Source organism: Syngnathus typhle, linkage group LG8 (genome assembly GCF_033458585.1).
Source record: "Syngnathus typhle isolate RoL2023-S1 ecotype Sweden linkage group LG8, RoL_Styp_1.0, whole genome shotgun sequence".
Taxonomy (NCBI): domain Eukaryota; kingdom Metazoa; phylum Chordata; class Actinopteri; order Syngnathiformes; family Syngnathidae; genus Syngnathus; species Syngnathus typhle.
The window spans coordinates 5,166,627-5,192,758 of NC_083745.1; the positions used below are offsets into that span (position 1 = coordinate 5,166,627).

Consider the following 26,132-nt stretch of genomic DNA (forward strand, 5'->3'; position numbering starts at 1 on the left):
CCCGTGGGTTCCGTCACTCCTGTTCCATGCAAGTTTACCATTTATGGAAGAGCTTTAATCCCAGCATGTGGAATGTGCCGCTCCCAAATCTTGAATTCCTTCCAAAGTTTCAAGTGGAGTGAGAAAGCTACGAACAAAACGAAAGTACCCAACTTGTATGTGAACCTGGAAAGTGTCAAATGTATACACTGAATAAAAAAATAAAAATAAAACTTGACATTAATGCCAGTCACAGCTAGCAGTGTAAAGCATTTTTATTTTATTATGGTCAATGCAACAACACTGCAAATTGAAGCAAACAAACCAAACTTGTTGCAGGTTGAGTGTCGCAAACAAATTCAACCGTTAACATAATCAGTGAAATCACTATGTCACACTTTTGATACTTGCACAGTAATCAACAAGATCTCCGAGATCCCACTGCAGACTAAAACTACATGTGGAAAGCTTTTGAACAGAAATGACATGTATTTCAGACACTCGTAAATGACAATGAGGCACAATTTTGCATCAAACGTAAGGCATAATGAGCTCACAAATGGCAGCGTAATGTTCATATGCATCGAACTTCCTGTGCTCAGTAATGTTCCACACTGTGGCAAAATCCTTCAGATGGATAAAACGCTGCATGTGACTGATCCGATGCTCTCGTCATATGCAATCTATTTCTTATTTTACATATTTACAATCCTTCTTATGTTGTGTTAACCCCAGATGACCTTTCAACATTGTTTGCATACACTGCATCACATTCAAATATCGTACATTCATACATCCTGTGATGTGCTAAGGCGCCCGCCATGACACAAGCAATTTATTGTGTGTTAAAAAGAGAGCTGCGAGTCAGCTGTCTGACAAACAAATAAAATACGAGGAGCTGAAATGACGTGACAACGTAAAAAAAACAAAACAGTTTGGCCAGCAGCACAGAATAAAACATGCTTTTGTGAGGTGACAAAATACCAGAACATTCTCTACGTACTAAAACAGGCACACTCTTAATACATTATATTGTAGTCGTCGTGATGACGGTCAGGAAGAAACACTTTTTTTTTTCCGCCTCAAGAAGCACACATCAATGAGGACAAAGTGCAGATTGCTACAGGGTGCTATTAAATATGCAATCCAACCATATTGTGTGACACTCATCACTGCACAAAATAGAGCTAATACGCTGTGATGCTTCCATTCTCTATAATACTGAAGGGTTACTGATAGTCTGGCAATCCTTGATTAGATATTGACTCCTAAACATCCATACGGTATAAATATTTTCCCAACCGCCCTATATACATCGGAAACAAGCACTAAGAATGGCCGTAAGTATAAATATACAGCTTGTTGAGGATATCCCGATGTTTGTGAAGGGATCGGGCACCGTCCTTACATGTTCCGACTGCGGTTTCTAAGGGAAGTATCAAATCACAGTCAATAAACCTGTTTTAGGATGACAGCGTAGATTTGGACTTGTTCAGACACACATTGTCGGTCGGCTTCAAAAGCTTTATATCCTGCGGTTAGTTTCCTTTTCGACCGAAAAAAGGTAAATAACACAAAAATCCTACATTTGGTTCATTCATAATCTAGTGTGCTGCTGGACTCAAGACTGAAGTGCTACAGAAACACATGTAGTGTCAATGTCGTGAACAGATTGGAAGCTTGTAGCTAATAGGTGTCAAACCCAAGGCCCGGGGGCCCGCCACATCATTTTATGTGGCCCGCGAAGACGGATTGCGGATCGACTACAAATGGTTTTCACTTCAAAAAATAGAGATATCGCTAGCAATCTTTTTAAAATATTTCAACAATTTTTACTAGTCTCTGATTTCAAAACTAGTTATCGTAGTCTATACTTTGTATAAGTCGTTTCGTCATATTGGCTGTCTGAAGGAAACTATGGCTACAATGAGTTTGACACCCCTGATCTATAGGATTGAAAAATACTTTGTGGTAGATCTTCACAAAGAGTATACTCATGTGGAAACCGGCACGTGTGTAAAAATACATATGAATTCAACATGTTGTAGTTTGGACATTGAGACCTTCAGTGGTCAATTTTACAAATGATTTGGACTGAATGACTTTTCTAACCACCCCTTTCCAAGTTTGATGTCCAAAGCTTGACAGGCAAGCGTGTGTTACAGTGGAGAGTCATCACGTTACAGTTGCACCTCCTTCACGTAATTCCCGGGGAAAGTTCCAAACTGATTTGTTCTCTTTGAGGTACCTTGAAAGAAACAGAAGCAGGAATCAGATCTGTGCTTTTTATTCGGCTTTCAGAGCTCATTCAAGAGAATCCCTATATGGTCACACTCTGTGACTCCATCTGTCAGGAATGTGAGGCCCGCGGTACATACCGACAAACCAGCCGTCATCGCACTTCTCCATGACGCTGACGAGATCTCCTTCCTGCAGCTCGAGCTCGTCTTCGTTCTGCGGCGCGTAACGGTACAGAGCTTGGAAACTGGAGCGGAGAAGAGGAAACGCCGGTAAACAGTACGAACGGGGCGGACATCTGAGACCGGTCAAGTAGATGAAGTCAAAGTTGTTCCAATGAATTGACAATAACACATCGACAAGTAATTGATGATGAAATTATTCGACAACTATTTCAATATTATATCTATTCGATTAATTGAATCAATGGAATAATGATTCTATAATAATTCCATCAATATGATGTGAAATGTAAGGAAGCTGGAAGGTCCGACTTACACTCCGCAATTGAGACGGCTGGGTTCTGGGCTGCTGCTGTGGGACAGGGGTTGCTGGGAAATGATGAGAGATTGTTTACTGGGGTGCGATTGGAGTCTATGAAGTGCGTTGAGCGGCTGGTGCGACAACGTGCCGCAATACCTCACTGAGCTCTCAGCTATATTCAAGATCTCATTACACACTGCCTCCTAGTAGGAGAAGCGAGGTGAGTCCCAGCAGAGGTTTAGGTTGAAGAAGGAAGGGAAGGTGTTAAAAGAGTGATGAGGCCCGGTTTAGTAGAAAGGAGGAAAAGGAAGTGATCCGTTAAAGGAGCAGATGATGGTGGAGACCAGGAAGGGAAGCATAAAAAAGGCAAGACACCAGTATGAGTTTGTATACAGGAAAAATGAAATATTAGTTCATGTATTTGCATGCAGTATTAAAAAAATAAAACAATACAGCTGCAGCTCTTGAGTGTTGCATTTTGATGTCACATGAGAATTAATAAAGATGAGCTAGGTGAATTAAGATAAATGGGTTCAAATAAAAAATGAAATGAAATAAGAAAACAAGCGAAAGACACTTACCGCAAATGAGTTCACGTTGTTGTTATCGTGGATATCAAACAGCGTGACAGGACTCCTGGAGTTTCGTCCGTGAGGATCAATGTCATTCCGCGCAAGCTGGAAAAAGCAAAGGACATCTCAATCGTGGGGAATCTTCAAAATAAAAGCTTACTCCCAGGAAGAGCCTTCTTTTTAAAGTCTTTTAAATCTATTTACATATTTCAGGGAGTGCTGATTTTAGTGACATAGAGCTGCCAAATTTGAGATCAATTTTTTTCTAATTTTGATTATTTTCTTCACCAAACGATCACTATGAGACGAGACGCAGCCAATGCTGACTTCTTTGCAAACTCCAAAACCAAGAAACACAAGCAGCCATCTCCATTACCGCTTGTGTGTTAGTCGTACACAACATGCACAACTGTCATGGGATTTCTATTCGAAGCCGATAACCAAAAACACTCATGTTAGCCACACCCAAAAAAATGTTAGCTGCACCACATCAGCAAAAGTCGAGAGGTCGGAAGATCCCAGAGTGAGCCTGAACTACATCACGGCACACCATGCAGAAGGTACCTCTGCGGGGCTATTTTGTCTGTTCCCAGGAGGAGGGGCGGCGGTGCAGCTACTGCCCCCGTTGCCATCTGCAACTTCCCCCTCCGCCCTAAGCCAGCCTTCCAAAACTGGGCCGCCACAGGGGCTGATGCTACGTGACAGGTGAGGTGAGGCCGGGGAGAGTAGGAAGCCTTCCCCTTGAGGAGGAGTAAAAGTGAGGAACGGAGTGGCCGAATTAGGCCTGGGTGGGTACGGCGGGGGCAGAGGGGATGCTGACGGCGAGGTCATGGGAGAGACGTAGTACGGGCTGCCGCTGATGGGCGGCACAGGGCTGGCGGAGAAAGGAGGGGGCAGGTACTCGCCGCAGCGGTAAGACACGGTGGGAAGAGGCGGCAAGGGTGGGGTCGGAGCGGCGGGCGGGCTTCCGCCTCCCACGGTCAGAGAGATCCACTCGGAGGAGATGGCGTGGACCTCGGGGGACACGGAGCGGCAGGGGGAGCGAGGGAGCGGCAGGGGCGATGTGGTCAGGCGATTACGATACAACTTTTTACAGACGAGGCGGGTGTGAAAGGAAGAAAATGAAAAAAGAATGAGAAATTGACAAGATGGGAGAATGAAAATGAAAAGCTGGGTGAGGTTAAATTTGCCATGTGAGGTCCTTACCTGAGGGGAGGCATTATTGCTACGCTGCGGCGAAGAGGAGAGCGGCGGGTCGGGGTAATCCAAGCCATTTTTCACACGTGGCCGTTTGTGCACTTCCACGTAGGTGACGGGGAAGATGCCTTGGCGGTTTGTGCCCGGGATTTTGCCTTCGTACCAGTTCTCGTCCACTCGACGTATCAGCGTGATCCTTTCTCCCTGGACGCATTTTTGAAGCGTCGCGTATACTCAATGGAAATGTATCGAGGCGTTTCCACCGGGTTTCCTTTCCTTACCTTTCTGAACGACATCTCCACCACCGTATCTCCTGCGAAGTTAAAGCGAGCGACGGCATCGCCGTATTCCAGCACCTGCACTGGGACACTTTTCTTAGGCTGTGCTTTCTCTGTGGGGGGCAGGAGCTGTGAAATTCAGAATAATAATAAATAAATAAACAATTCTTTCAATTCGAAACAACGGCAGTTGTACCTCCACGTAGCTTCGAGGGAAAATGCCAACTCTTCCATGATGCTCCCCTTCATACCAGTTCTGATCCACTTGTCTAATGATGTACACAATGTCTCCCTTCTGAAATGGCAATTCCCTAAAACAGCAAATGGATGCATTAGGATCATTTCAGACAGCATCTTGTTACAATATTGCACTCAAAACGTTTTTTTAGACTATTGAGTCCTATATTTGACGTACTGGACTGTATGATTTTTTTTTAGCCTTTCTGATTACGTGCACTTACTTTAGAGTTTCCGCTCTGAAGTCAAAGCGTGCCATGGCTGGCGTTCTCTGTGTAGACACAAAAAGATTAAAATTTGTCAAAATTGAACAGCATATTTTTTTGCCAGCCCTTTCAATACACTTGCAATAAAAATGGCCCCTGTATTTGTACCTCAATGCAAAAAAAAAAAAAAAATTGTACCTCAACGCCAGATTTCCGTTTCTCCGTGTTATCCGTGATGTTGAGCAGATCTCCAAAGCGTTCGTTGGTAATGAACTGGTGATGTGTTGGCACGATGCCAGTGTGACGTCTTGATGCTATGTCAGCCTCTTCCTGTTCCCGCTTGAGCCGCCGCTGCTCCTCCAACATTTTCTGTCAAGGAAACAGATTGCTGTTTTTCCGTCTAGATAAGGCAAACTGGGACAGTCCTGGAGTTGGTCAACACATGCTTCCTTGTTCTACTTTCCAGTACGTCACCAACCCTTTTAGTAATCATTAAGCCTAAAGGTCACAAATAAAATGAAAAAAAAAATCACCTCTTTGTCGCCATGACGCCTCCTCAGAACTTCATCCTGGCTCTCTCCGTGCGCCGGGGATGAGTCTGACAAAAAGAAACAGGGATTGACACGGTGAGGAATTTAACTCGGAGACAAACACAATGCGGCCATAAGATGATATTGCAGTCAAATCTCTGATTCCAATGAGTCAAACCAAAAGATAAGCAGAAGATGATTCACTTGAACCCAACGTAATCCCTCTCACGCAAAACCAACGCATGCCAAACTTCAATCAGCATGCACAAACGGAATGAACACAGAATGATCAAATGCGTTCCTGAAGAAAATGAAGAGATTCAGGAAACAAAAAAAATCCACCCTGAACCTCCTACTTGTGCGACGATGGAACCGCAGTGATCCACATTTGAATGGAGGAGCATCAAACACCACACGCAAAATGACATGGAGGCTTCACTGTCACCACTCAGACTAAAGATGGACGACGACGGCGGCGGGCGCGTTGAAGACAAGGTGAAGAGCCGAGCTGAATGAGTGAGCACAGAAGAAGACAGGAGTAATGGAATGGACATAGCCACCTCTGTGGTGAGCTGCCAGCGGCTGCAGAAGGTTCCCGTTGGCGTCCAAGCCCTGTCCATTACTCAGCTGCTCACAGTTGTCGCCCTCTCCGTTACTCAGCCTCTCCAGGACCTCCAGAGAGGACAGACGCTGAGGTATGACAGGTTTGACTTCAGGAGATGTGCTGCGAGGGGGTCTCTGAGCGCCCGTTATCACTTTAGTAGCTGAAAGCGTCCTCCGGGGTTGCTGGGAGCGCAGGTTCTTCCGTAACCTGAAAGGGGCGGGGCCCATGAGCAACAAATTCCCAGGCAGCATGGTCTTCTTCTCTGGTGGTTTATCTTGCTGAGCTGTGGCTTGCTGCCTCTCGTGTCTCAGAATAGTCGTGAAGCGGGTGTAGGAAGCCGGACAGGAGCCTTTGCATTTGGTGGCTTTGAGGGGGAAGTGGTTCAGATGATGTAGGTGATGGTGGTGGTGCAGCGGGAAAGACATTGGCGGCAGGGAGGGACTCTTGGTTCCACTAGGAGCAAAACGGGACTCTGTGGAGCTCTCCTCGAAGATCTGTACAACCTCAGGATCAGTGGAAGAAGCCGACTTGACCCTAACCTGACCTCCATCCTCCGCCTTCTCCGCAGTTCCATCGCCCGGTGACAAGGACTTCTCCGTGTCCTTTCCCCCTCCCTCCACAAGGGGGCAGTCATCTATCTGAGAGTCGCCCACCGCCAAAAGACTCTCAGCTGACACGGCGGAGGTCAGGTAGGGAGATGCAGCGTGTTCTGGGCTACGACCATAGTTGGAATTCAACGTGGGCAACGAAGAAGAACGACTGGGTGTCAGACCGGACTGTTGAATGTACATTTCGAATTCACCGACCCGGGACAAAACGGCGTCCCGTGGAACGTTACCCTCATCGACGGCCTCCGACCCGTCGCCCCCGTTAGCTTTTGCCCCTTCGAAGAGATAAGCTAAGCTGCGGACGCTCCCTTGAGGGCTGCAGCCTACCGAGCTGGGCCGCTGGATGTGATGCATGATCCTGTACAGGCTAGAAAACTCGGACGTGCTTCTCCTCATGGTAGGGGAACCTTCCCTGAGGCCGTCGGCGCAGAAATCTGAATATCGACACCCCTCCCTCACCTCTGACCCAACTCTGTGACGATCACGTGTGTACAGATCCTCACAGCTGTGCGCCTTTGGATGCTTCACAGGCGGCGCGTTGCTTTCCTGGATGTCACCACCGGGCGGCAGTAGTTTGGGCTTGAATTTAGACGGTAGGATTTGGGGTATGCAGGCTTTGGCAGCAGAAAGAGGCTTCTTAGTCTTACATGGGTTAGCTATTGCATTACCGGCAAGAACCGATCGACTATTTTTAGAGGCGCAGGGTGAAGCTATACAGCCATTCCCACCTTTATAATCCACTGGCAAGCATGCAGGACAACAGAATAAACAGTATATTAGATTACAATGGTCACAGGTTCACACACAAACACACTCAAATAGAATTTGCCACATTTCTAGAGTAAAGCAACTGATTCAATTACATAGGGCGGACTTGATGCGGAGCACATCAAGTTAAAGATGACTACGAGTGAAACGGCACAGTGTCAGATGAAGAATTGTGCTCTGTGAAATGCTAATAGAATTGAAAGAAAAAAATGAAACAAAGTGTTAATATGCGGTGAAATGTTATGTCAGGTCGAGGTCGCGGAGGAATATGAACTCTGACTGCAGTATCAATACATTCAAAACAACATTCAAAATTTGTGCGCTTTGACCTTTTTTTTTAGCTATAGTGTGTATTTATATGTATTTAATATTTCATCCAAGTTTTCTGAACTAGCCATAGTGAAGAATATAGAAGCAGGAAATGACACACCACTTTAACCCACTAGGACACACATTTGCAGCCACTTCTCATATGCTGCACATCAACTTGATATCTTAAACCAAAACATGTGGCAGGTATTCTGGTTTTGTAATAAAAATGGCTTTTTTGGAGAAGTCTAACCTCTTTCCTTTCAAAGTCTTTCTTGCCTGAGCATGTGGCCATGCCGCTTTAGTACATTTATTCAAGTGCGAGTCTGGTGATGGTAAAGGTTGAACGTCTGCCTCGAGATATTGAACAGTGTGTTTGTCATTTTGACTAGAGTAGCAAATTCATTTAGAGCACAAGTCTCTCTAAATCAACTGTGTGGAAGATGGAACACGACTTTCTTTATATGCTGTATTTTTCTTTCAACAGTATTGAACTGTAAAAATACCAACATCAAAAAACTCTCTGTTCAAGGACCAAAATAAATGGAACGAAGCAAAATTTCTACGTGTATGCAGGCTTTGGATTAAAGCTCATTTATATTTGTTTACATGTCTACCTTTTCCGTATTGCTAATTAACGCAGGCCCATCTAGTGGTATACAAAATAATGATAATAATAATTATAAATATAATATTTATATATGTCAATATATATTTATATGTAATAATAATAATAATAAAAAATAATTATAATAAAATGAGTAACTGAGTTAAATGTCCAAACTGTACATTGTGTAATTAATTTAGATACCATCTTAATATAACTTTGACGTGCAATACATTGGAACGGAATCATTTTCGAAGTAGTCCAAAATTGGCATCTTGTTTTTGATGGGTCCTACCACTTTAGTGGCAATAATTATCTGGGGTCAAAATTCAAAATGTCTCAGTCATGAGAAATCGATGTGATGCGTCTGTGCCGGATCATGGGGCAATCTCTCGCTTCCTTGCATTCCATGTGGTCGCCTCCCACAGTCTTTGACTCTCCGGCCACGTGCTCAGACATTCCTGCCACTGACCTCACACTGACAGCTGACTTCCTCCTCCGGCCTGCCCACCCTCTGTGTCCCTCCTGTTTGTCTCCCCCGCTACACTGCCTGCTTTAGTAGACCACTGCTCTTGTTTATCTCACTCACGACCCCCCCCCCCCCACCCCCACCCTGTTCTATGACGATGGGACACTTTGAAATCCTGCCCCGCTGAAACCTGCCTAGCGACTGGCGCAAAAAAAGAAAAACTCCCCAAGGGCTAGCGTCCATAGACCTCACTTTATCCTTAAATGTTTTCCAAAGCAGATGTCCAGCCAACAATGTTATTATCCATGTCATTGGTAATAAATCAAAAGTGACTGGGGGATGAATGCTGCGAGGTGATTGGCTAAAGCTGTGAAGCCTGCGAGAAGAGATGTGCCGACTCCAGCGGAACGGAAACACATGTTTATCATCAATGTTTTTTTTTTTTTTGGTACTGTCTAACCCCTGATGTCCATGCACATCCATAAACATATTATTGGCTGGTATATACCTTTCGAGGAGGACGAGCTTCCATGACGCTTGTTCAGGGCACGTAGACCTTGCAAGGGAATGTCGCCGCCTTCCAGAACGGTTTTGTAAACATGACGGTCACAATCTGGAGCCAGGGGCTCATTTTCTGAGGATCCTCCATCCTTCTCAACCTCACCATGTCCAGACTTGCTTGAGGAGCTAGACAGTGGAACGCAAGACAGCAAATTAAAGGAGTTAATTCATTCAGGAGATAAACAGAAACAGACTAATTGGACTTCCATGTGGTTCTTATTTAGGATGTCTTGAGGTAATTCCTGCTTTGGGAGACTCTCACGATAATGAGAGGAGCTTGGGTGTAAAATTTAAGAGGGAGCGCTTAGTCATTCTTTGCTCACGTGCCACTCGTGGCGCTGCTCTATTTCAAGACGTTAACCTGATGGGGCCCTCAGGGATCACTGACAGCAAACAAACATTTGAAACCTGTCCTCTACTGATCAAAACAATTCAAATCTATTGTTAAACTGGGTTTGAAGTCCACTAACTCCGAGTTTTACAAGCTTGGCAACATGCATGGATTCTTTACGCGCCTCGACAAAAAGCTCTTTCATAGCTGCTGGAAGAACATGTGAATTCCCAACTGCAGTGAGCCAATAAAATCATTTGGGTGCTTAGCAAGGAGCACTGTGGCTAAAGTTCAGAAGCAATGTGAGGTCCAAGATAGCTTTTTTGAGAAGGTTCTAGGGAGGATGCTGCCAGGATGAATTCAGAATTTACTTGCTGACCGACCGGTACTACATTCATCAACGTCATGACACACAGATGTTTTTGGCATTTTGAAATCAAACACCATCTTCACGTGACGTGCTAAAAACATCTTCTTTCAAACAGACCTCAAAAGAGAAAACAGCCTGGTTATTTTATGACTTAAGATTTCCTTTGGAGGTTTTGTGATCTTCAACTTCCACCCAAACAAGCAAAGCTCCTTCAAAATTAAAAGCAAATTAGTCACAATTCTAATTCAAGACCATGAATGAGGGGAAAAACTTGCGGTTGTGACATCATAATGTGAGTACCAGACGGGAGTTGTTGCGAGTAAAAAAAAAAAAAAAGGGAGGGAAGATAAAGCTTTCCTAGTGGACGCTTTCAATTGTATTACAAACAGAGAAGAAGCCAATAACACAACGGAATTGGCCTTTCTTTAATATCTCAAATAATCAAGAATCCGAGTAGTTTTTGCTCTCAAAGGAGAAGATAGCATTTTTGAAGTTATGCTCTTCCCTAAATCCCAAAATAGCAGCTATGTCTCTGGACACAACCACCGATGTCCAACATCTACCTAACCTAAAATCAGCAGAACTAAACAGAGAACACTGTGTTCTGCGAGCTGACTGCCTGATTCAAAGGTTCCCCTCAGGAAGCAGGAGGGGGAGCGCCATCTCACAGTGACATTTATCCCCGCAACATGCCAGAATAATAATTAGCATGGTGGAAGGAGCGCAAGTATTTGGATGAGATCGAGAAGCGGGAACTCACTAGTTCTTCAGGTCGGAGGCTGTTTCCAGGGGGCTGAAGGATGGGGCACTCTGCAACAAACCAAACAAAGAAGTCATTGATAGATCCACAGGATGGTCTCCTCCAGCTAGAACAGAGGCAGGCACATAAGCAATGGCCAGATTCTCGTCTCGCTTTTTCTTCTCTGTTGTTCACTCGCTGGTGTGGCTTTCAGTCTGCAAGCACCCTTGGCATGAAGTCGGAGAACGCGTGTGTTTTGGCCTGCATGCAAGTTAGCGGGGGGAAAAAAAACGGCAGTGAGGAGAGTGGACGAAGGGGAGGGGTGTGCAAGTGGGCGGATGGGTTCGCATCAGTCAGGGGGCGCCCATGCAGGGAGGGGGGGGGTGGGTAGCCAATGGGCTGCTGTCTCCCGGTGAAGCCATTCTCTTTTGTCTGCTATTGAGTCACTCTCATTAACAGTGGAGCAGACCGGAGGACAATTAACCAGCTGGTGGTACAACCAGGCTGAGTTACACGCAAATACTTATTTGATACTCCGTGACACACTCGAGTATCCAAAAGCAAGAATTCAGGAAAATACAATTGAGGAACAGATCGATAAAATAATAAGTTATTTGGGAAAAGCACATTTCTCCAAGAGTGGCCCATTGAGTAGCACGACTAATTTTAGGTCACTGTTTCTGCTGCTCTCCTCCTCTGAGACGTCACAGCAGGTAAAAATAACAGACGTGACACGGGCACTAGGAATATGAGCACAAGTGTTGTTTGCAAATACGATTGCACAATCCCAGTCATAGCGGCGGCCCTGCTGCTAATGCCACATCCACTTCCCCGCCACGGCGCTTCTCTAACCGTTGGCCAGACAAGGAGCTTTCTCAACACCCCATTTGCCACAACATGCCTTTCTCCTTAGTTGCTAGGGCAGAATGATCATTAATAACCCATCTTTATAAGAACAGGACATAAGGCTGGCAGGTCTATGTTCTGATCTATTTATAAAGCCAAATGTTCCATGTTAACTTGGAGGGAATGTCATTGAATAATCTCCTGCGCTTCCTTGCACACTTAGTGATTTCCATCAAAGATGAATTATATTTCCTTAGACACCATCATCAATCATCACATAACATTACACTGAAATATTTGCTTATCTTGAAAACGACACAAAACACAAAGTTCTAGTTCCCGCAGAATTGTATTTCTCCTAACAGGTGTCCCTAGGCTAGGCTCCGATGATTTATTCCAAATAGCCATCATGGGTAGGTCATGGTAACATGAATCCCATTCTTTCCAGCACCTTCTCTACGTTGACATGTTCTCCCGGAATCAACAGCTCCCCCAGTGTCAGAGCTCTGCTACAGCCATTGCGCCACTTATCGCATCTGCGCTAAATGCTTTATGGTAAAGGTTAAGTGTATAACAGAGGTTAAATATGAAAGCACAAAGAGCCGGTGGGCTTACAATGTTGCCTCCTTTAGAGGATGTCAGGTGGTGAGGTGGGCTGCATGATACTGAGCGATGAGACAGTGTGGCAACAGCACCCTCATCAGCATATGGAGTCATTCTGGTGCTTGAGCCAAGCAAAAATACTTGTCCTGAGCAAAGCTATGTGAAGAATTCCAGCTACCGCTCACGTATCTCCGTTTGATCGGAAGTGCCGCTGCGCTTTTAAAAACTGCTCCATAATCCACAATTTAATATTAGTCAAGAGGACAACTCTAGCCGCCGTATACAGCCGTCAGTCATACCCTGACAAGCCTCTCTTAATTCGATTCATTAAGAGAAAATGTTAATTCAAATTAAAAAATAAATAAATAAATATTAAAAAAAAAAAAAAAGTAAACCAGTTTTAGGGTTTACAAAAAATGTCTCCTTGTTGCGTGAAAACAACATGGCCAACCGGGCTTTTGTTCTTTCAAGAAGTACATGTTAGGTACTACTTTTTTTTTATTAGAAGTGCTCCTCCAGAGCACTCCAAGAGCTGACAAGAGCCAACAAGGGGCTTCTCGTAACTCCTCAAGCACAGAAGTTTCTACCCCGAGTCACGTCTGCCTTCCAGTAATAATGCATGAGTACCAATATGTCAGTCAAAGTCCACTGAGTCAGTATGTCTGGCTAAGTCTTAAATGTCAAACGCTTCTCATACCAGGTGTCGCTTTTGAAGTGACTTTGACATTAAACAGGAGTCAGTCATCAGGCCCAGCTTATCGGGCAACCATCCAGGCAGAGAGTCAGACGCCTCAGACGCGCTAAACCTTCTCCGCATTTCCGCAGGTTGTGTCCTTCCGAGCACATGAGCTCAGTGGTGCCACCTCATATGACCCAGGGCGGTGTGACCCGACAACGAGGAGAACATCTGCTCGTGACTGGCCCACTGCATTTGTTTGGTGCCAAGCACCCGAGGCACGGATGTCCAGCTTGGTAAATATACCAGCGAGAAGGCGGGCAGGAATTGTTATCGGAGTTCCTGGGGTTTATCCTGGAGTTTTTGATAGAGTGGCTAGCAGCCTTGCTATATGTTGTGTGGAGTGACTTGGAGTTCATAATGTGGAAGAAGTAATAAAATAATATTAAACTGTGTTCTTTAAAAAAGATTTCTTTTGAAATGATCTAAACATGGATGTTATCACATGCAAGTCAAGTAAATAGGATACACTGACAATTTGAAAGACAGCAACAACTTACCGCTTGGTCAAACTCCATCTCTGAAAAGAATTTATACCACGGCTCATTCTCTAAATCTACATCTTCCGGACATACATCCTGAGTCTATAGGGGGCATGGCAACAAGAGGAGGAGGAGGAGAAAGACAAAGAGAAGACATTTCAGACAGCATGGAATCACACACCAAGCTAATGAGCCATCAGATATTTCATCTTGTGATTTCGCCAAGAGTGAAGGGATAGGTTCACGTTTGAGAAAAAAAAAAGCCCAATTGTGGGGGGAAATAGATTTGGAAAAAATACTGGCGTGGCAAATACCAGCATTTATTTAAGAAATGGAGAAAAGGCTGAGAGTGAGAATAAAATGTTAGCAATCATCGACTGGAATTCAGTTTGGTCAGAGTGACCTTTAACCCCCCTGGACAAATGATCCAGAGTTGTAACAAATATACACATCACAACTGGACTTTATATAGAGGAGGATTGCGCAACAATTTCCCACAGTGAGTGAACCTATCCTTTTTTTTTTTTTTAAACTATCTTTTAAAAAAACAAAACACAATGCGGCTGTTTACACTACTCTAATAAACAGATACACAAAAAGGATGAATAAGCATGCAAACCAAGACAATGGTGATCTGTAACATAATATTCCATAACAAAAAAAAAAGCTTTTAACCCTACAGAATGAAAAAAAAAAACTGCTGACTAAAACATAATTGAAACAACTGGACGCAAATAAGACGTTCAGATAAACACAAATGACATCATCAATTCGAGTCTTCGCATCTTGTGTGAGCTCAGCTGGTATTAAACCAGGAGTGAAATTATTTGATTGGATATTATTATGATACATTACCAAGACTATCAATCAAGGCAGCAAATCTTCATGTAAGGAGAAGGACAAGCACTCAAGGACATTTGACATTCGGGTCATCATCGTTAGCATTTCAATTCCTCTCGCAAAGACATGTAGCAACCTTGAGCTGTGCTCCGATTGACTTCAATAACCTTAAATTGAAAACGAAACGACATGCGACACCCCTCCCCATCTGTTAAAGACCCTTTTGGGAATGTGTCCCGCAAAGCGATGTTGCCTTTGGTGCTGAAGCTGCCACCCGGGAGCTTAGATGCAGTGGGGGATGGATGGATGGATGGATGGATGGATGTAAAAGTGGGATGCCGCTCACACAACATGCAGCGAGAGAGCAAGAGAGACAGAGAGCGATGGAGCGAGCAAAGCAGGCGGCTTCCATACCGTTCTCTCCAGCTTCAGCACCGACGATTTCCCCGGCTCATACTCAAAGATGCTCTTGGGCTCGGCGCGGTACTTCCTGGTGTCTACCTTTTTATCCGGGGGCTCCCACTCATTTCTGCGGGGAGGTGAGTGAGAGTCAGGGCGGGTTGGGGGAGAGAGACAATCCTCAGTCACCATAGCAACCAATATGGTAAAGATGTTTTTTGGGGGTTGGAATATCCAGACAGAAAAAAAAATAAATCATTTTCATTCCTACTGGCATACCTCACGTTTTATAGCATGTATTCAGGCATTGACTTCTTCGTGACCAAGGAGGAAAGGTCATCCACAGCTCTGGTAGTTAATGCTTCCAATCTTCTAATCCTTCGTCACCTGTTCTTCTGCATCACTCATCTCTCAACAAGCACATCCTCCTTTGCCAACTTCTAAGTGTGTGTGTGTGTGTGTGTGTGTATGCTGACGGACAAACTTGGAAAGCAAGCAAGCCTGTTGTTTCATATAACAAGCTGACTGTCAACAAGACAATACATTAGGTACACCTGCACCGAAAATAACAATGGCGTCGAGGTTAACGCGGAGAGAAAGAGTGCTCTAAAATAGCAATAATGTCTTTGAATATAAAAAAATGCCCAAAGGAGCATACTGTGGAATTATTTTTAAAACGTTATTCTCAAAGAGGACATCCTGACGATGATGCATGTCGCAGATGGAGGCCACTAACCTCTTGGCAGATGGCTTGAGTGATGAGGACCGCGTCGGGACTGGCATTGACCTGGCTCTTGAACCAACATCTGCATCACTTTGAGATCGTGGCACACCCTTCACTAAAAAAAAAAAATAATCATAAAAAAATGTAAAGTAGCAAAACACTGCATACTCTATTAGTACGTAAATTAATTTCCAAACTCACCATCTTCCAAGTAGCCAAATGGGTTTGGACCATTTTCTATTGAGCAAGAATAGAACACATCGAAAGATATTTATTAATGTAGGTTTGCTGTATTTATGACTCATCTTTTTAAAAAGCTAAAGAAGATTGCTCTTCCTGCCTTCTGCATTCTATAAAGTATCAGTTTCACCGAATACAATCAAAGAGTGTCAATGCAAAGCACTTTACGGATGCATTACTGAGCTAAAACGGGATCCAAACATCAATCAACACGGCGAGAGTAGCACAGTGGGCAAAAACTACCACACAAGGAGCCTTTATAAATAAATATCAATATTAATACTAATAGAACTGGCTGGCGGCCAGCTTTTCGAGAGCAATGTGTTGTTGTTGTTGTCCTGTTCCGCCATCTAGCGGTGATAACAGCGCACTACACGCTCAAGGAACATCCACGCACTCCAAATGAAATGCCAATATTAGAAAGAATAGTTTAGAAACCCCCATTGCAAACTAGAAGGTTAGATCAGATGAGTATTTCTGCATTACTAATAATTCAACTGCATCTTAAGACGTGAAAAAAAGGGAATTTATATTTGTAAAATTTGAATTAGTCAAGAGAGCCATCAACTGCAAAAGCTAAATTGGGTAGTATGTAAGTAAGATTAGTCAAGCCAATGAAAATAGAGTTGTATCAAAAGATACCTTTTGATTTCATGGCATAGTTTTCAGGAAACATGTAGGTGGGGCGGTAAGGGTTTTCCTCAATAGCCTCTGGGTGAAGTGATGGAGAGACACATCGCAGTGTGGCATTAACACACAAAGGCGCACAAACGCACGACGAGCAGGGAAAGGTGACGGGCAAATGTCAAAGTGTTGAAATAGTTTCTTACCGGGTATTCTGTGAATCTGCTTGAACATCGTCTTGTACCAGTCTTTGGACTTTTCCGTGTTCTGCTAGGAACATGAATGGAAAATAAAGTAGATGCATTTCCAGCAGATAGAGAAAGTGAAGCATTAATCCAAACTTTCCATTGACTTTCCTACGACTCTTAATATGACTCACCCGAGCTGGCACAATGGGCCGGTTGAGCGGACTGAGGACGGGGGAGTGTTGCGACAGTCGCAGCCTTTTGCCGTCCATGTCTGCAACTGAATTGAGCGAGCCTCTCCCAGGATCAGGGCTTTTGTCTCTTTCTGGGGTGGGCTCTGTAATTCAAGACAACACAATAATTGCAAGACAAGAAAAGCCATTCAGTTGCAATTTACACACTGAGCTCCACACAAAAACTGATTACTATTAAAATGTATATTATTGCGGTTGTGGTGTTTCAGTGCTGGCTGTCCACCAAAATATTAGAAATACTTCTTAGTGTCATATTTTTGGAACACAGCAAACCACGTCAGTATGTTTTTCTGTGATTATTATTTTTCCAAGTGCATGTTGTGCACTCAGGTGTACCTTCGAATCAAAAAAGGTATTAAGGGTTACATTTTTTCCATTTGAAATAAAATATGCATGCCTGATTAATGGGAGGCGGCGACAGAGAGACAGACAGAGAAAAAGTGGACAGACGTTCACGAACAAGGCAGGTTTGGGTAATATTTTCAAATGTTGTGATTCATTTTTGTTTCCCAATATCTCATGTTTAGCTTTTCACTCTCTAGTACTTTCCAGCCTACTATTTTCCAAATTTATCATTAAGGATTAAAAAAAACATTTTTTCTTTCATTTTTTTTCTCCAAAAATAATATAAAACATAATGAATAATATGAACAGAATATCTCATTTTAATAGGTTGTAAAGGGTCAATGAAAACAAATAAATTAGCATGTAATTGTATTTGTTTCAACCCATTTAGGGTAATACTCCAAATAAAATAATTTATTAGATGATGAATTACCACGCCCGTGATTTTGTTGTTGTAATGGCCCAATACAATTTTGTAGCCATTAAATATTGCATTGTTAAACAAGTATGACAATTAAAAAAAAAAAAATCAAAAGCAAAAAAAAAAAAAATAGGGCAACCTTAGAATCCCGAGCATACCTTCTAAATGAGATTGACGCTTTTTCTGTTCTGTTGTGGGAGAACGACAAGGAAAAGCCCAGCGTGATGACATGTGACATTAGAACAACAAAGTGGAAGCACAGAAGATGACAAAGCAAGCGGACTGTCAAAGTTAAAAGACGTACAGAAGTGACAGACTTTGCAACATTGAAAATGCTGCCGTGACTCACCTCTGTTGTGTTGCAGCAAAACTATCGTGGGATTAACTGTGCTAGTGCATGGATAGATGGCGCTGGGGGCCGATGGGAAACAATTGTGGGTGTCATATGTGGCTGGAGCTTGATTTTCTTTGATGCTTTCTGATGAACTGGCCTAAAAGTGACACAAATAAAAATAAAATAAAAAAATATGTATGGATAGTAGGCTCAATCAAATCAAGAGCTAAAACCTACCTGGCGGTGACTGTTGTGGGAAAGCGAGAAATCAGTTGTGACGTTCCCGCCTCCCTCAGCCGAGCCTCCATTCATCTGGCTTGAGCAGACATCTGCAAAAAGTCCCGAAATCTATTGAACAACCGGTGTAGCAACATTCAGTGCCATTGACAATTATAGACGTCAAAAGATATTAACTGGCTTGGCAGTGAATGAGTTAATAATCAAACATGAGAATGTTTTCGTTTCGGTTACATATGTTGATATCTTCCGGAAAAAGGACGGCGAAAAAAAAACGGTTCTCCCACAACCTCTGATTTTTGTCACCGAAACAAAGTGGCTATTCAGTGAGCTGCAAAGCCTCATTGTTGTAGTGGCCTTTATAGTTAGACTCCACAACAATTAAAGCATCGCTCCAAAAGACTTGGCGGGCCTCCAGCGCTGTCCCGATGTGTTCATCGCAACAAACAGACCCACAGTCGAGCAAAGTGCAATGTGGGCACGCTGCTACAAAAGAGCTCTTTGACACAGCAAATGAAAATATGAGCCATTGCCCTTTGCCATGACCTCTTGTTGCCTAACAACAACGGATGTACTTCAAAACATGATTAGTTATGTAAGTTTGAGAATTAAACAAACATCGAAAAGCAGTGTTGGGAAGAAACTCTTAAGTTCAAATTGTCATTGTAGATTTTTTTAGGATGGGAGAACGTGACTTGAGGAGAATTTGCGACAATTCGGAGAAGCAAGAAATTCCTCATGTACTGCATCTAATTGACAGTAAATATGTGTACTTCTTACTAGGGGTACATAAAAAAATATTTTGTCATCACATTAATGGCACATGCAATATGCATATCACAGTATCTAGACAAAAAGAAATATATCGTATTTACCCAATGTCATAAAATTGCCACAGCTAAGTAAAGTTTCATTATATCTTTGCTACTTCAGAACAAATAAGTTAAGCCTCAATTCAAGCAATGAGTGAAAGTTTGGATTGCAAATGGTTTCTGAGGCTTACTCTGTGTTGCGACGATGCTGGACCTCGCATCTCCGCTACCGTCGTCATCTAAGTGGACCAGGGTGGCCCTCATTGTCACCACGCCTTTCCCTTTGCACACCCTGCTGGGGTCCAGTCCTGAAAATAATCATCATGAACAGGTTTTTGCTTTCTCACGTTCAAAAAAAGACCAAAAAAGAACATCAACCAGGGCATCTAATTAATATCCTTAATTGCTAAGATCACTCAGTTAGAGCAGGAAGTGGAGCACATGTTATTAGCATAATTCCACATCCTTCTAGATTTTCATTAGGGAGTATGAGGTGTCCCATACTTGTCAGTGCTGAAAGATTAATGAGAAGGAGGAGGTAGGGAAATATCACCTGCAGCAGGAATCAGGTCAGGGGATCCTTTCATGGTTGAGAGAGGTGTGATCTTGACGGAACTCACAGCTCTGGGACCTGATGGGACTCAAGTAAACGGATGCACGCAGAGACAGGAGTTCATATTCATGTGTTTTGTATTAAAAAAAAAAAAAAGGAAAAAAATACTCAAGCAGACTTACTGGGAGTTGCGTTGGGTGACACGCTGCCCTCTTGTGGAGAGCCCTGAGGTGTGCACATATCAACAAAACAAAATCAATTCTCTCAGAACAACCAAAAAACATTTAAGGAAAACTTTGGTCTCACTTCAAGGAGAATTTTATGTCACAAAAGAAAATTTGATTATTACTGGGTGATGCGTGTAACTTCCTCCGCCCCAGCTGCATCACACTAAACCACTTTTCCCACTAGGGGTTCTAATATTAGCTGTGGATCCGGCACTTTCCAACCAGGCGTGTCTTGTATTTTCTAACGCAGGACTGTGACAACTAAAGCAAAACAAAATGCTTGCTTGCAGATCAGACTCGTAATCAGATTCACAAATGAAACACACGATGTTGCAGGCAGACGGAAACACCAAGGGCAACGGCGTAAAAACAGTGCATCACTCTAATGGGCCTCCCTTTGAGCGCACTGATTTAAGAGACTTTGAAATTCCGAGAAAAGGCACAGGCACAGTGGTTGTTTGGGGAGGGGGCATTGCACGCAATCGAGGGCATTGCACGCAATCAATTCCAGTGTAGTTATCATAACCATTAAATTGGCAAAGTGCCTCCGACTATCATAAAATTCCGTGCATGAACTGGCGCCTAATTAAAGTCAAACTAAATATCAACAGTATCATTCCATCACTTTTTGACCACTTACTGCTTACATATCCTCAGATGAACCTAAGGACTGATAAAGGACGAGAAGACATCTCGCTTTACTGTATAAACACATGGGAGCAAAAATGACTCCTGGCCTTATTAGGAAGAGATTGCCTCAGAAGAGATTCATCTGTTCTGTCTGGAGAAATGACTGGTTCAGAGGCTGTAGAATGGCTGACAGATTCATGACAAGACAAATCATGAGGGAGGGACTCCTAATAAAATAAGAATGTTAACATTTCTGACCATTTTTACTTACACGTTGAAGAGCAAGATTTTCAGGGATGCTAGGTCCAGCTCACGGTCCCGCATGCGTCAAGACTTTCCGAAGCCTCCTGAGATGTCTGGCTAATCTCAGGGGATCAGAGCGGGGACGTCCCAGCTTTGACCTTGACCTTGACTATGTAGGGGGTCTGTTTGTTTCTGATAGCAGGTGTGTCCAGATGGACCTGTCAGCATATGCCACCTGGGAATGTGGCACCCACTCTGCACACCAAATCGGACTGCCCCTCCCACGTGGAGGCTTTGCTCCTAAAGTCAACCCTCCATACCTCAGTCAACATGATGCACTGCTTCTATGTCTGCTATTGCTTGTATGTTAATTGATATATGCTAGGTATGTTGCCTAATGGGAAGAGGGATTTTCATTCAGGTTAAAAATAGTTTGTTAATAGGCAGAGAAGTCTGGGACTTTAGTTACATGAGGACCATCAAGTGGAGATATTCATGGGGTTGAGTAAAACATTTTATATATTCTTTCCTCAGTCCAAACACTGTGTTCCAAGATACATATTTTTTTTCTCCACCCAAAACATTATACTGAATAAAAACTAGCGATGGGGAAAATGAAGCTTCAAATGTGCTTCGTGAACCAGTTGGTGTATTTTTCAGTCCTCTCGATGGCACTGTCCAACATTGTGCTGAATGCAGAGTGCCATACTTTCTTAGATGTTGATGATGTCATATAAATAAACCAAATAAAAATCCTCACAAGTCTTGAATATAAGTCGAATAAAGTGATAATGTTCAGAGAAAACAAATCCAATTATCTGCGGCTCATTAGTGTATCCATGAATTAATGACAAGCTTTTCAAGTTGCTCTTCCCTAAGCTGGGTTAACACAAAAATGTCCTTACTACACTTTCTCGAATATTCAATAGAGGCAAAGGGATGTTACGTAACAACCTTTGACTTCTGTTTTGTCAACGAATGGCAGATAGGTGAGAAGTTATCCAGCAGTGTGTGTGGATATCACCAAACAGCTCCAAACATGGCTTGAAAAGGCTGCGGCAGAGCAGCAGCTTATCCTCCTAATTGAGAGCTCCCCCCCTTCTGCCAACTCTCTTCCATAAACAGCTTCCACCCTGGAAAGCAGCCGGGATTCTACACATTCCTCCACCAAGCTATTTGAAGTTCATTTCAAACAACTGCGGCATAAAAGGAAATGTATGTAACGTGTCATTATAGGCCTCGCCGAAGGATTACATTACAGGATTGGGAGCTTAAGATCAGGGGATGCTTTGAGAATAATTGTCAATTTCTGTCTATGTGAAGCCCTTTGAGACTGCTTGTGATTTGGGGCTATACAAATAAACTTGACTTGACTTGACTTGACTTAAAAGGTCTGCTAGACTTTAAGAGACAGGACGAGAAGAATGTCAGTAAGATGACAGTAACCAGGGCACTGCTTATTCCCAGCAAGCCCTCCAGGCTATACTCGAAGAATGACAGCATGGATCATGTGCCCAGAACCCATTGACATTATATAAAAAAAATGACATCCTGTTTATTTGATAATTGTTTGAGTGGGTTCCCTCAAGATATTTGGTCGAAAAACTGATAAGGGGGAAAAAATACAAAACCCCAAAATACAAACAAATTAAAAAATAAATACCAAAACAAATACAAAAATATATTAAAAAAATCTAAAAAATATATTTAAAAAATTATATTATAATAAGTATTGTAATATGTAATCAATAAGTGCGGGCCTGGTGATTGGCGGTTGTGATGGCCATAAATATAGAAGCGCAAAAGTAACATTTCAGATGAAACCACAAAGGCACATTGTGTGTAGCGCTTAGGCCGGACTTGTAGCTCTTGTTTAAAAGTGCATTCTTTTACCAAAAGGGCAATTTAGTTGGGGAGCAATGCACGAAACGTTGTTTGATGCCATCACTAGATAACAAGCTCAGCTGTCTTCAAATTCTATGTGGCTTAATTTCCGGGATGTTTTGACTGATGCACGGAATGGAAGCTCTGAGCGTGTTCCCTAATATAACTTTGCGCGACAGGCCTACTTGATAATTGAGTCATCGGATATGGCGGCTAAACTTGAATATAAACAGTCAGCAATGTGATAATCCGGCAATTCTAAGCGCTATCAGGTTATCCTCGTGTGAAATGGGCTCAAAGTGGGACTCCACTGGGTTGTCTATTTGAAAACACAACAAACTGGTTTTCTCTTCGCAACAAAAGTTATTATTGATTCATGATGAAACTTCACAGCGGCTTCCCTCAGTGGCTTTTTACTTTTCTTGTTGTTTATGATGGCACCACAGTTGGTACCAATTGTTCTTTTCCTTTTGCTTAGCAATCAAGAAAGAAAACATAAAAAAATAATAAAAATAAAATAAATAAATAAAAAAGAACTTTTTTTTTTTTTTTAACTAGGGTGAGATCAAGAATATGAAATTTAAAAATGGAGCTCAAAGTCAGATTTGAGTCAACAATTAAATATTAAAGGATGCTGAGTTACCGTAAGTGAGGACAGCGAAAGAATGGTGACTTATACATTTGCAACTTATCACTCACACTTTATCATCGTGTGATGATGAGTCACCTCACATTCTTTTTAAAATACAATAACAGCTGCAGTGACACAGTTTTCCATCAGCTGCTGTCACGTAACGGAGCAGAGCAGATAAGTGGGAGGGGTGTGGCACAGGAGGATGGCGCTGGCGCGGTCCAATTCCATCATCAAAGCACAAATTGCATTTTGCATGCTTTTGTTTTCATGTGTCCATCCACGGTAGACTTTGAAAAGCCAAAGCATCACACTTCACTCTCCACTTCACCCAAAGGAGAAAGCGGACAAGGGGGGAGGCGACATGGTTGCTAAGTAACCTGTTGTAACATTAACATGCAACGACAACAAAAACCTGGTGATTGCACGGAACATCTGCCCGATTACAAAAGTTCCTGTCAATACGATTATCACGTCAAATTTTCCATTGCATGCATTTTCAAAATTATAAATGTTCCCCGGTTCCTCAGTGTATTTACAGTTTCTCACGAGAGATTACAAATGCTCTAATTAGCGTTATGGTGCAAGAAATATTGGACAGGCAGCAAAGAAACGTCACAAAAACTATACTATGCTTCAAAACACTTTGGTCACCAACAATTTTTGATTTTTTTTTAGGCTTTCCTTGGGATGTAAAAGCGTTTTATTTGTAGAATGACTCCTGAAATGTTTCATTAATATTCATAACTGTGCAGGGTTCAAGCAAGAGAGGTACTGTGATACTTTGTTTTTCTTACAGCAATATATTCTGAAAAGGAAAAAAACAAACAAGATGCAGACTGTGACGAACAACACATGAGACTTTGCACAAACAGTAACAGTAAAAAAAATTAAATAAAAATAAAAATAAAAATAAAAATAAAAATAAAAATAAAAATAAAAATAAAAATAAAAATAAAAATAAAAATAAAAATAAAAAACTAGCTAGAGCACAGTAGTACACACGTTTGACTTCAATGAATTGCATATGACAGGGTCAAACTTGTAGTTCCGGCTCTCGGTGTGACAAGACGGATGGTGGTTGAGCCAGCGGCTACGCAACATGCAAACTGAGCAGCCCTTTCTGTGTAAACACTCTCATGTCATGTTATAAAGCAAGTGGCTGTGTGTTTTTCGCTGCTGTGTTACCAACTGAGTCAATACTTGGAAGCTAAGCAGCTTGTCATCCTCTTGGCATATTAAAATCAAAATGTATTGGAAGGTAACTTGTAGTGGAAGCTAACTCTTGCCCAGTCCCAAATTTTGGGCAACCCAATATTTACATAAGGTGACAGTGGGAATGTGGCAAACACACAAAAAAAGTCTGGGGCTCATCTGTCCTAAGACCCATTTGATTAATTATTTGTTTGAGGTTAATATTTTATCAAGGCTGTGTAGCGTCATGTTACGCACATCACTTGGACCGAAAACAAAAAATCTAGTATTAACACTGAATGAGAGTGCGGGAACGATGACTGAGGCAAGTTTGAATTTGTTTGGGGGGTAGTTTAATCTGTCTTTCAAAATTTTTTGACAAATATTTTGAATATGAACGTGAAGTGAGGAAATGTAACAAAATGTGCACAGGGATCATTCAGTGATTTGTATGTTTGCGGGTCTCGCGTGTGTCGTGTGACATTTGGTCATGTCACATGGTGTTGTTTGTTCTGCTAGAGCATGTAGTTAAACATTCTGTGTCAATAAGAGCAGGGAGTGCTCATATTATATGAGGTATACTACTGTGCTCTAACATTAGGTGACACAGGTGTCAAACTCAAGGTCTGGGGGCCAGATACGGCCCGCCACATCATTTTATGTGGCCCGCAAAGACAAATTTGTGTCAATACTAGAATTGCAAATTGTCTTCACTTTGGGCTGGTGTGCTGCCATATTTGACATGACTCCCCAATAATCACTGTTACTTCATATTCTCATTTGCTCAAAGTCTGATCACCATGAAAGTCTGGGACCAACGACAAGTCTAATCTAACAAGTGAGCTAACAGAATGCAATGATAAATCATCCCATTAATGTCATTGATGGGCAATAAAGCCATGGATGGGCTCTTCTGGGCATGCAGCACTTAAAGGCTGCTGCTCTTTTGCTGCAGTGACTGTCCCATAAAGAAAAACTGACTCACAGAAAAACGCTTTTGTTGGATCAGATAAGATGAACGGACATTTAATAATAAATAGCTGCTGCAGCAGCATCCGACAAAGTCGGACGTGTCATTGAAAGAGTGAGGTTAGGTAATTCATATAATATTAAAAATAATAAATTAAGCACTTGTGAATGATTGTAGTCATGAAAATGTGCTTACCTGTATTTGCTGCCAATAATCCAGTGTTGTGATGTCTCGTGCAGTCTGCACTGTGCTTGAATGGTTTCTGCCTGCCAGTGTCTTTTTCGCGCGACACACACACACGCGCCGTGCAGACACACACTCATGCAAATATATACATATATATATATACCGCACGCAACAAAGCCTCGGCTGCGTCAAGTTGCAGTACAACCTCCAGCCCTTCACAATAAAAGCATTCAGCACAGTTGCTGTTTTAATTTGAAAGCTCCAATCAGTTGTCCGGAAGCGGCTAAGCGTGACCTAAATGTCACGAGAACACGTGATTTAATATTTGGGAGTAAAAGAGATGATCTCAAAACGGATACGGATTGATTGCCTATATTTTTAAAATCCGGATTTAGGTATGAAAAGTGACACTGGAGCGCCCTCATCTGGCCGTTTGTTTTACTTCA

General features: G+C 42.6%; 1 protein-coding gene across 11 annotated transcripts; it reads right to left on the reverse strand.

The window, feature by feature from the left end:
• Positions 1–219: 219 nt before the first annotated feature.
• On the reverse strand, positions 220–25,877 carry LOC133157891 (sorbin and SH3 domain-containing protein 1). Of its 11 annotated transcripts, none has more exons than XM_061284528.1 (28): positions 25,696–25,877; positions 19,904–19,946; positions 19,722–19,808; positions 19,360–19,476; positions 18,357–18,448; positions 18,135–18,276; positions 17,944–17,973; positions 16,960–17,102; positions 16,787–16,847; positions 16,599–16,667; positions 15,918–15,953; positions 15,729–15,831; positions 15,008–15,122; positions 13,772–13,855; positions 11,108–11,157; positions 9,594–9,772; positions 6,281–7,672; positions 5,724–5,788; positions 5,389–5,559; positions 5,209–5,255; positions 4,944–5,058; positions 4,751–4,876; positions 4,479–4,673; positions 3,837–4,358; positions 3,282–3,377; positions 2,716–2,903; positions 2,358–2,464; positions 220–2,227 (listed from the first exon to the last, which is right to left on the reverse strand). In XM_061284528.1, exons 3-28 carry the CDS (start codon positions 19,753–19,755, stop codon positions 2,160–2,162), a joined length of 4,347 nt encoding a protein of 1,448 aa, XP_061140512.1. In that variant the 5' UTR covers positions 19,756–19,808; positions 19,904–19,946; positions 25,696–25,877; the 3' UTR covers positions 220–2,159. The 11 variants fall into 11 exon arrangements, with proteins under 11 accessions (XP_061140512.1, XP_061140509.1, XP_061140511.1 ...); XM_061284525.1 differs by lacking the exon at positions 6,281–7,672 and having other exon boundaries at positions 2,716–2,768; positions 9,594–9,662; positions 9,750–9,772; positions 16,787–16,850; positions 25,696–25,854; XM_061284527.1 differs by lacking the exons at positions 6,281–7,672; positions 13,772–13,855 and having other exon boundaries at positions 2,716–2,768; positions 9,594–9,662; positions 9,750–9,772; positions 16,787–16,850; positions 25,696–25,854.
• Between the last annotated feature and the right edge of the window lie 255 nt (positions 25,878–26,132).